The sequence below is a fragment of the Solea senegalensis genome, linkage group LG3 (genome assembly GCF_019176455.1).
Source record: "Solea senegalensis isolate Sse05_10M linkage group LG3, IFAPA_SoseM_1, whole genome shotgun sequence".
Taxonomy (NCBI): domain Eukaryota; kingdom Metazoa; phylum Chordata; class Actinopteri; order Pleuronectiformes; family Soleidae; genus Solea; species Solea senegalensis.
Window position 1 is genome coordinate 31,110,958 of NC_058023.1, and position 10,660 is coordinate 31,121,617.

Here is a 10,660-nt window from a genome sequence, read left to right on the forward strand (position 1 = left end):
AAAAGAAAGAAGAAAAAAAAAGCCCCTTTTTTAAAAAAACAAAACATGTACTTTCACTTTCAGGTTAAAAAAAGCACTGCTGTGACTTTTCACCATTGTTTTTCCACTTCCATCAGGTGTTTTTGCATGGTCTGAATGGTCTAAGATAGGGGTGTGTAACATACAGCCCGGGGGCCAGAGCCAGCCCGCCAGAGGGTCCAATCTGGCCCACAGGATAAATTTGTTATCCTGTGGGCCATCATCAAATACAACAACTTTCACTTCCAGACACCTGTGACTAAATGTTTGTGCCTTTATAGAGTTACGATCCGTCCATAACTCCACAGCAGCTCGGATACTAACACTACACTGGGTCAGAGCAGCGCGTCATTCCACAGCTACAGCGAGAGCCGGCGAGAGCAAATGTGAATTCTGCGTGATTCTCGAGCAGCTGTGCGGTCACTTCATTTAAGAAACAGAAAATGTCCTGGTCCGCGCAGAAACCACGGTCTGTTTCAGTAACGGCAGGCAGGTGTGTAAATGTGTAAATGTGTATGATGTGGCCGAAACTGTGACGACATGGGAATTCAACACTTGTACGGACTTCTGCTTAACATCAGCCGCGCGCGTCGCCGTCTGTGTGAGAGTCATTCGACATGACAGCTCAGTGAGTCAAAGAGTTTGGAAAAGTTTGTCCCAGGCAATGAAGGGCGTCCAACTCCGCTACACTAGGGGGCGATATGTGAACTGTCAGGGGGCCTGGACTGAAAGGAGCTGGGCCATTTCTCCAATGTTTCCGTGTCAGCGAGACGTTGTCCCTCGGCGACTCAACGAAGCATCTTGTGGCTGTTTTTTTTCCTTTTCAATCAGCGGACTGTCGCGGATCTAGCTCCACCCACACCGCACCGTTACTCTGTTATCCCGCAAAGAAAGTGTACAGTAAAAATGGAACGGTTGGGACCGGCTATTTTGGCCCGATTCTTTTTCCTCCAGCTAACAAAGAAATCCTCAAAGACGGAATCATTTTGGTTTGTGGACAAAAATCACATCTCGACGTCGTTACCTCACAACCGCTTTAGAATTGTATAAGACAACGGAGTTGAACCACGAGATTAAAGTGTTACACGGCGAGATCTTAAACTGCTGCCCGTGTGTGATTGATTCTTTTGTGGATCAACAAAAATTGAAAAAAGGAACAATTTAATTGCTGCATTTACGCTCGTACATGAATATGGTAGAGTCTCAATCGAACACACACACACACACACACAAGACAAGAAAGCGGCACATCTTGTGTGACCTTGTTCAACACAGAGGAACAGCAACAGCGTGCCAGGGTTCTTTGGAGAGGTCAGCCGCTACGTGCTCATTAAAAGCAGTGGAAAAGTACGAGCCGCTGTGCTTTGTCTGCTGCAGACTCACACACACACGCACACACAGGCACACACACACACACTCATGGTGTCCCGCCGAGTGCTCCAATCATGACACAACCAAACAGACGAGCGGCCCACTCGCGCAGAAAACACAGTTTCTGATGTAAACAACGTGCATCCGTGTCCTCTTCGTTGCACTGGTTTTTCACGCACAAAAACGTCGTATCGGCACAAAGTGTGTGTGTGCGCCCGGCGACACGTTGGCATGTCGACTCACTTGGAGCCTGAAATCGAACCCACAACCTCCGAGTCGAACGCCCCCTTTCCTCAGTGGAAATCAAACTTGTTCCAGTTGAAAATCCAGGACAAGGGAACTCGGAAATTCAAGACTTTCGACATACAACAAATTATTCAGCGTGTGGATATTTTCTTACATCCAGGTCCTTTTTTCTGTTTTCTACTCAATCAATAGAATTTAAAGTTCAAATTAAACTAACATTCCCCTGCTTTTGCTTGCTTGTTTTTGCACAGTTGCAGTTTGTCCCACGGCCAGTGAAGGCAGCGCAGCTTCATGCTGTGTGTACCCTTTTTCTGTTTATTTTCAGCAGAGCGGTGACGCGGACGTCGCACTCCGCCTATATGAGGCTCGTCAGACGCGGTGCGCGCCGCTGGTTGGTTGGCCGTTGTTGCTGTAGCAGCTTGTGACGTTGCTGTGGGAGAGATGGAGGAGGACGGCGTAAGTGTGGGGGGGGAGGGGACTATAAGAGCTCGCTCTCAGGCTGCTGGAGCTTCACTCTGGAGGTGGACAGTTGAGTCACAGGGCCGGCTAACGTGGCGACAAGGGACAACTCCGCCCCCTCAACCCCCCCTGTATTTACCAACAACAGGCGTCTGTGCGCAACGCTGAACCGTCGTGGCACACGGAGCCTTTGAAGAACAGAAGGACAACTTCCCTCTACCTCGACTAAATCAATGCAAAGAACAACAACAACAACAACAACACAAGCGCCAACAGCTGCGGATCGCTGCTCGGAAGTGGAGACGAACACGTAGACGAAAACAACAACAACACAAGGGGGAAAAAAAAGCGCACGAATCGTCGTCCGGCCGTCGCCTTTTTCTTCTCAATGCATACTCTTTGTGCCCGAGGAACCATGAAACCAGAGATCACCGCCGCCGTGGGATTTCTCACGAGATTTCTGCGGGTGAAAGGACACGTAAACGATCGGCAGGTCCAGACGTTCACCCAAAGCTTACAGGACATTTTGGCAGGTAAGGGGAATAAAAAGAAAATCAATGAAAGGCGACAAAATCCGTCCCATTTTACGCACGACACAAACACGACTCTGGGACCGCGTCGTTCCAGACCCCAGACCCGCTTCACGCGAGGGTCTTATTTAGCGAAAACACGGTTAAATGTGCTCTGTTGTGTGTTTGTGACGAGGATCTGTAGAAGCGTTTCTTTGTTCTCGAGGATCACTATCAGCGCGGCCAGCGCGCACCACTGTGTGCGCATGTCGGAGAGGCGGGGGTCGGAAAACCCACGACGACAAAGTATCAATACTGTGGATCGTTTAAGACGATGTGTTCACGGTTTAATCGATAGATTGCGGCGTTTTGGTCGTTTCTACGCGGTTTGCCTTCGTGCGAACGCGACGGGAGAGCGAGCAGGAACGAACAAGGAAGTGCGCCTCGCTCGGCAAAAGCGCTCAAAGAGCGGCCCCCACTGAGTTGGTAGGCGGCTCAATTACGTAATGCATCGAAGCAAATACGTTTATAATGAAAATGTCAAACCCAAAGTGGATTAATGGCGCGCGCCGTATGGATGAATGTGTTATTTTGGAACAAAAACCCAGTTTGGGAAGCAGATGGCGCGTCTTTACGCACATATACTTGTATATTTTGAAGGTTTATACAATTTTAAATGTTTTTTATGTTAAAAAAGGACACGATTTCTGTATTGATTTCAATAAATCAGACTCAATGTAATAATAATAATAATAACGCCTGTGGCACCAATACATTATTGTGTATTCGAGGGGCTTTTCTTTGTCTCCTCTGCTGTAAACACATTCCTCTGAGCTTAAAGCTGCCATACGTCTGCTCCCATCCGCCCGTCCAACAGCAGATGACCTACATTTATATTACACAACGACCTCTCTGCTTCACAAACAACACGCCGTCGTGTTTTTCCACCCAAAATCAAGTAAAATGTCCGAATGCGGACACTTAGAACCGCTTTTCCCTCACAAGGAAAGATTAGACCGGGTCAAAAGAACAATGGAGCGAAGCCAGCGAGCCTCGGCGCCACCATTTTGTTTGTATGAAAAACATAATATTCATCGTAATATTTTTCCTTTGTTCAAAAACAGAAGGAGTGTGTGTGTGAGCTCCGTGCTGCTGTTTGTAAACAGACAAAAGTTAATGGAGTTGGTCTGTGTGTGTGTGTGTGGGGGAGGGGATGTTTTGGTTGGTGGGTGCCTGGAGGAGGAGCAGCAGGAGGAGGAGGGCATTAAAGATGGAGGAGGAAGTGAAGGGGAAATCCACTGCAACAGCCAGTCTGCCCCACATTTACCGGACACGGACGGGAATTGTGGGAAACTTTTTTTTTTTTTAGTGTTTATGGAAAAGCACACACACACTGGTGATGTGTTCACGGAGTCGTTAATGTGTGAAAAATAAAAGGTTCCTTCCAGTCAAACAAGCTCTTTTGTAAACAGCTGCTGCTTCTTCTTCTTGTTTTTGTTGTTGGGGAGAAGAATCCCGGTGCCGGAGGGCATTTTTTATTATAAATAAACAAGTAAACAACTCTTTATAGGTTAAGAACACATGTTTCACGTGTCCACCCCCGCTCTCTTCCTCCTCCTCCTCCTCTTCTGTGCCCTGGTTTTTAAGAATAGGCCCCGCTGATCCCTGCGTGCGGCTCCAGGGTTCGGCGTGATCCAAGTGCCAGCTCGTCCATTAGCTCGCACAGCTGTCTGCGATAAGACACACGAGCAGAGGGGGGGGAGGGGGAAGGGTGTTATTCCACGGATGCATACAGGTGGCCTTCGGGGCTTTCTGGCCTACTTCATTTACCCTGGTTTTTCTTGTGCTCACAATGCAGCCGCCGTCAATAGAAACTCAAGATGGACGAGTCCTTTCTAGGGTGAAGTTGTGTGGGGGGAGGGTTTGAAGTATAGTTTATGATCAAATACACCTTCAGTGTACATTTTGACGTTCTTTTGTAACAAAGTAGGAACAAACATGAGCCGCGTTTCACTTCCTCGTAAAATAAACAGTTTTCTCCGCTGCCGTCGCCTCCTGGAGCGCAGCGTGAGTGCCGTCACAGTGAGTCACTAGTTTCACTGCTCGCCCAAAACTTCCACCCAGACCAGGGAGGGGGAGGGGCGGAGAGAGAGGGGGGGGAGAAAAATAGGCTGTTTTCCCTTTAAGAGGCGGAGCCGTGCGTCTCAGATGGCTGCTGGCCCAGGACTTCGACACTTGTGGTGTTTTTGTTCTGGCAGACATGAGAGATTTCACAGGGAGGGAGGGGTGTGTGTGGGGGGGGTGGTCTTTTTCTCTCTTTTTTTGTCACGTAGGCTCATGGAGCCGCCGGCCGCCTGTTTTTATGGCCGTTATCAGGCCTTGAAACAGGTGCTGGATGTTTTTCTCCGTCTTCTGCCCCCGAGGACGACAGACAGACAGACAGACGCTGTTTGTTCGGCGTGTGAAGATTTAATTTAATCGACCGTTTGTACAGTAATTTTATTCACCGTATAGAAGAAAGTTAACACACACACACACACACACGCAGAGAGAGTTAAGTACTGCAGTATTTGTGTGGGAGGTTATACTGGAGTATTATGTCCTGAGGTAGATTATAAAACAGATACTTTTATTATTCTCACTCTTTAATTTACTGCATGTACTTTGCGTTTATTATTGCGTCCCTGCTTTAGTCAAACAATTGGAAACCACCCAAAAGTACAATTTATTGACCCTTTTAAGTAGATTTAAATGTATATAAATGGGGATTTATCACCTTTTTAAAACATTTTTACAGCCTCAGTGTCGTCGGTGTTATCTGTCCTCAAAGCACAGTCTGTCCGCTCCGCTCCGACCTTTGCACTCGGCTGAAGTTTCCACGCGGCGATCACATAGGCGGTCGTTTGGACGCGTCCTCGTCTGAGCTTTTATTTGCCAGAGCATAACCCTCCCTCTCTCTCTCTCTCTCTCTCCCCTCTCTCCCCCGCAGAGCAATACAAGCACCACTGGTTCCCAGACAGGCCCTGCAAGGGCTCCGGCTACCGCTGCATCCGCATCAACCACAAGATGGACCCGCTGGTGTGGCAGGCGGGCCAGCGCATCGGCCTGACCATCCAGCAACTGTACCTGCTGCTGCCCAGCGAGCTCACGCTCTGGGTCGACCCCTTCGAGGTGTCGTACCGCATCGGCGAGGACGGCTCCATCTGCGTCCTGTACGAGTCCAAGCCCGGCCCCGTGGGAATCCCCATGGGCCCCGCGGCCCACGGCGGCTACGCCTCCTCCTCCTCAGGGAGCGGGGGCGCGTCAATGAACCCCATGATGGACAGTCACATCAGCTGCAAGGAGGAACTGATGGTGCTGGCCAGAACCAGTCCCTCCAAAGCCTACAACATGATGACAGTGTCCGGTTAAAACCCCCCCCCGTCCCCCCCAGCCTACGTGTTTTTGTTCAGGGTTCACGCCGCGCACTGGTCGCATCACTCGACCAGCTCAGGGCGAGCCTTTTTTAAAAAGCTAAGAATATGAAATAGTGAAAGAAGAGAAAAGAAAACGAGAGAAAATTAAAAAAAAAAAAAAAGAAGCAGAGGATGTGGCCTAACAGCCAGGTGATGGAAACCTAGTCGGTTTGATATCTTTTAACCCCCGCCCACTCCTCCTCCTCTTCCTCCTCCCATCTGTCGTGTCATTGGATCAGAGCTGGGCACTCCTGGTTTTTACTTTTTTATTTTTTTTTAGGAGCGGTTTTGTGGAAATGGAACTGTCGGGGCAGCTAAAAACAAATCGACCATTCAAAACAGGAACCCAGACGGAGACTGGCTCCTCCCCTTCCACTCGAAAGTGGCTCCACCTCTGAGGGGGGCGGGGTGTCGTTGACTTTGCACTTTTCTTACTCGTGGTTACTCTGGGTACACACACTCAATATCACCTAAATTATACGGATTACTAAAAATCTCCTTTGACAATTCGTTGTTTTTTGGAGGAGGTGAAGTTCAGAGTTCAAGGTAAAGTAACGCCCCTCCCCCCAAAAAAACAAACAAACAAACAAGACAACATCTCTATTTTCTATATAGATATATATTAAAAAAAAAAAAAACACGGTATGGACCACAGGGAGTTTAGTCTTTGCTTCTGAAGTCTCAGCTTCTCCTCCTTCCACTTCACCATCACCATCACCACCCGTTTCCAAGGAAACCGTCACGTCAGCCTGTGTGTGTGTGTGTGTGCAGACATCTGTTACCTATGGATACCAGCATGTCCGCTGCACCGTCGCTGTGGAGCTTTCCGGTATAAAATGAAAAAGGGTTCCCCCCCCCCGTGTTCCGTTTCCCCAGCCGCTGCTCGCCCGCGTCACCGAAACTCACAAGTGTAGCAGAGAGGGTGAGGGAGGGAGGGAGGGGGTGAGGAGGGAGGGGAGTGTGATCGGTTCGGTTATGAATTAACGTTGAATGCACTTTGACGTGAGATTGTTTGGGGATTTTCACGAGCAAATAAAATTACAAGAAAGAAAAGAAATCGCCTGCATTCCATCCGTTCGAATGTCACGTTTTCACCACGCCCCGCCCACCTCACCTCACCTCACGCCCACCCCCTCGCCGCCGCTGAGTCTCACTGTAGCTGACTGAGTGTAAAACTCTGGATTTAAAGAAAGACACAAACCGTTCTCTCTGGTTTTAAACACTGTATTTCAGAGCTGTTTGTTTTTGTTGTGTGTGTTTTTTTTTTCTTCTCGATTATGATATAAAAACATTCTGTCATCCGTTCACGTGGCACTGCCCCCCCCGCACCACCTCACTCACACTCACACACACACACACACGTGCGGTCGATGTGTGTTGCTGATGGTCGTAATGATCGCGGTGACTGACAGTCTCCAGCGTGACGGAGCGTCTGCAGCACACGGCGATGTTTTTGAGTTGTAAACAAAGACCAGGCCTCGTCAGCCTCCTGTTTTGTCATTTTCTTTTTTCCTCGTGTTCGTGAATTATGAGCCATATTTGTTGATTTCCAGGCGTGGTGTGTTTTTAACAGCCCTGGACTCTCACTGGAGCAGATTTCAGTCCCGACTCCCTCCCTCCCTCCCTCTCTCTCAATAACCGTGAGCTCAGACCTCCTTCTTCAGCCCCTCCCCCCCCAGGTAGACTTAACGTGACACATATCATCGTCCGTTACTGCGCGGAGCCGGGTAAAGGAAGGCAGGGATGGGGAGTCTGTGGTGTGTGTGTGTGTGTGTGTGAGAGAGAGAGAAGGAGGGGGCCAGGGCCGGACTCCTTATTGTCCAGGGCAGCTAAAATCCCTCCAGCCCCCTCTTTCTTTCTGGACTCATTCATCAACAACAACAACAACAACGCCGCCTCCCCCCCCCCTGACCAGAAGCCCTCAATCCTCCCGTGGCAGTAAATGGAACAAACAATAAAAAAAACAAACCAGCACACACGCTTGGCATGCTCAAGCTGCACTAGAGAGGGCCGGGGGAGGCGGGGCTAGTGGGAGACGACGACGACGATGATGAAGAAGAAGAAGGGTACTCATCCGTTGTTTTCTGTTCATCTCAGTGGATTTGCTCTGCACTTGATTACGGAGGGTTTTTTTTTTGAGTAGCAACTGTTTACATGCATATGGGAGGCGACGGAGGCGGGGGTGGCGCAGCGTGGGCGGGGCGTCGCTCGGACCGGCCGCCACCCCTGCCACCACTGCCTTACTTCTCGTCAAAACCTATGAGTGTTCATAAGCTCCTCCTCCACAGAGCGACTGCCGTTTGCCGACGCACTGCAACCTCGTCTTTAACCCTCCTCCTCCTCCTCCTCCGTCTTTTCAAGTCCAAATTTTCTGATTTTTTTTTTTTTTAAATCTTACTTTTCTTTAGAAAAACAAAACAAAAAAAATCTTTAAAAAAAAAATCCCTGCCATGGTAACGGACGACAATGGTCTTTCACAAACACTGATGGTTTTTAATGGCGTCCAAACAGCCGGTGCACACGCGGGTTACACAGTTGTCGTGAGCGTGCTTGTCGGAGTCACACAAAAAGCACACAAAATGCACTAAATATATCAAGTTTCTTTGTTCTTTGAGACGCGAGAGAAGTCTCTCCTGGAATGTATTTGCCAAACTCAGGCCTCGGACATTCAATAAAAACCCTTATTGGAAAGAAAGCGTTGTGCATGTTTTTAAAGACATGATTCGGGGGGAAGGGAACAGCAGTTTTGTCGTCGTTGTCGTCGTCGGTTAGTCGAATTATTGCCACTTTCACATTGACGGTGTTTTACATATTTGTAGAATGTATTGTGACTGTGCGAGAACATGCTAGAGTGCATAACATTACACATGGGAAGTGCCAATAATTGCTATTCTGAGGTGTTCTTCTTCTTCTTCTGGTGTTTTCCTTCTTGTTTTATTCTTGTGATTCATCATCCAGTGAAGCCATTTGTGATGGGAGTGTTGGCAAGGACCAAAGTTGTTTTGGTAGAAAAAAAAAGTTTCCATGATCTGTAAGTGTAGACGTATCCTTTGTTTGTTTTTTTTTGTTTGTTTTTGTTTCCTTTTTTTCTTTTTCAGTTTTTCTTTCTTTTTTTTTTCTATTTACTTACAAAAACCCGAAAAAATGAGACAAAAAAAAAGAGAAAAAATATCCGAGCTTACCCAAGAAGAGCGGCTGTCTATCTCGTGATCTCATGTCAGTACATCTTTATCGTGTTCAGTTTATTTTCCCCTCGGGTATGTTGTTGATGAACTGCTGTAAATTTGTACAGTTCATGTAAATTGATTGTGCGGAAGTTGTACAGATTTCTATATTTTGGAAGAAAAAGTTCTTTTTTTCTCTGTAATAAAAGATTTCCTATCTTGGCATCATACTCCGCGAGCTGTGTGTTTTTATTTTATTTTACAAACGCAACATAAGGGCACACACTTTAATCTGCAATGGTGCAAAAAAAAAGAAAGTTTAAGATCTCAGAGAGTCAATATAAATGAGAAAAAGAACAGTACCCAATGTTTTTATCTTTTAAAATGATTGAAATCAACCAAAAAAAACTCCAGACTCAGCATTCCCAACAACTTAAACTGCAAAAAACATGGAAATCTTAAAAGACTGGAAGAGGTTTGGCGATGTCGGTGAAGCCTCGCGTTCACACACACACACGAATGACGTTTTTGGACACTTGGAGTAAAATAAAGCCTCGTCCAATGATGGGATGTGACGGACGCAGGGATTCTGTCAAATACTTGGGGAAAAGTGCAAACTCAAGCAGGACTGTGGAGAAATGCTGCTGCTGCCGCTGAACGAGCTGACTCTGCAAAACGGATTCTGAATGTTTTTCCTCCAGGTTTCTCACAGTCGAAGGAAGAAGAAGAAGAAGAAGAAGAAGAGGAGGAGATTTGGCTCAAACAAAAAGGAGGAAGTCGGTTTAGGAGGAGGAGACTGTGGCTGAGCTGACCAGCTGGTGTGTGTGTGTGTGTGTGTTGCAGTGTCACATTTGCTCCTGAAAGGCGACGGGCAGCTGTTTCCCTGCACACCGTGAAATCTCCCCTGTTTCAGTGTCTGTGGAAACCAGTCAAAGATTCCCAGGGTGTTGTCTCGGTCTGGGCACCGAGTGAAAATAGTTTTTGTGTGTTTTTATTTCACACGCGAATGCACATCATTTAAAAATCTAATCCCAGGCTTCGCCCTCTTCACACGCGCTTATTTCGACACGTCGCACAACAGTTGCACTGTCGGAGTTTCACTTTTAGCTGTGACGCAACACCAGTGTAACATTCTCTGCCTTTTTCACCATAGCAACAGAGGTCACCGTGTGTGTGTGATTATGAGGAAAGTGGCAGTGGGCGTGGCAGATAAGGCCGCTGTGGCATTTTCACGCTAAGATGAGCAGGTGTACGCAAGAATTTCACACACACAAAAGGAAACGTGAATAGATGGCAAACGCCCAGTTATGTGTGGTTCTTTGTGTGTTTACTCACAAAGAACCACACATTGTTTTTATTCTCCGCAAAAGTTGGGTCCACGGTGTCGCCGCGTATCATTGTGTATTTGTACGAGTAGGTAAATGTGTTTCGCTGCTGT

General features: G+C 47.6%; 1 protein-coding gene across 1 annotated transcript; it reads left to right on the forward strand.

Annotated features, from left to right (window-relative positions):
* Window positions 1-2,139: 2,139 nt before the first annotated feature.
* On the forward strand, window positions 2,140-9,452 carry btg1 (B-cell translocation gene 1, anti-proliferative). Its single transcript, XM_044021617.1, has 2 exons — window positions 2,140-2,627; window positions 5,593-9,452. Exons 1-2 carry the CDS (start codon window positions 2,483-2,485, stop codon window positions 6,012-6,014), a joined length of 567 nt encoding a protein of 188 aa, XP_043877552.1. The 5' UTR covers window positions 2,140-2,482; the 3' UTR covers window positions 6,015-9,452.
* Window positions 9,453-10,660: the final 1,208 nt, after the last annotated feature.

Excerpts from the sequence above, each read along its gene's own strand:
- btg1 (XM_044021617.1), top strand. The coding sequence starts at position 2,483 with ATGCATACTCTTTGTGCCCGAGGAACCATGAAACCAGAGATCACCGCC. Across the intron at positions 2,628-5,592 it reads CTTACAGGACATTTTGGCAG|AGCAATACAAGCACCACTGG; the intron begins GTAAGGGGAATA and ends TCTCCCCCGCAG.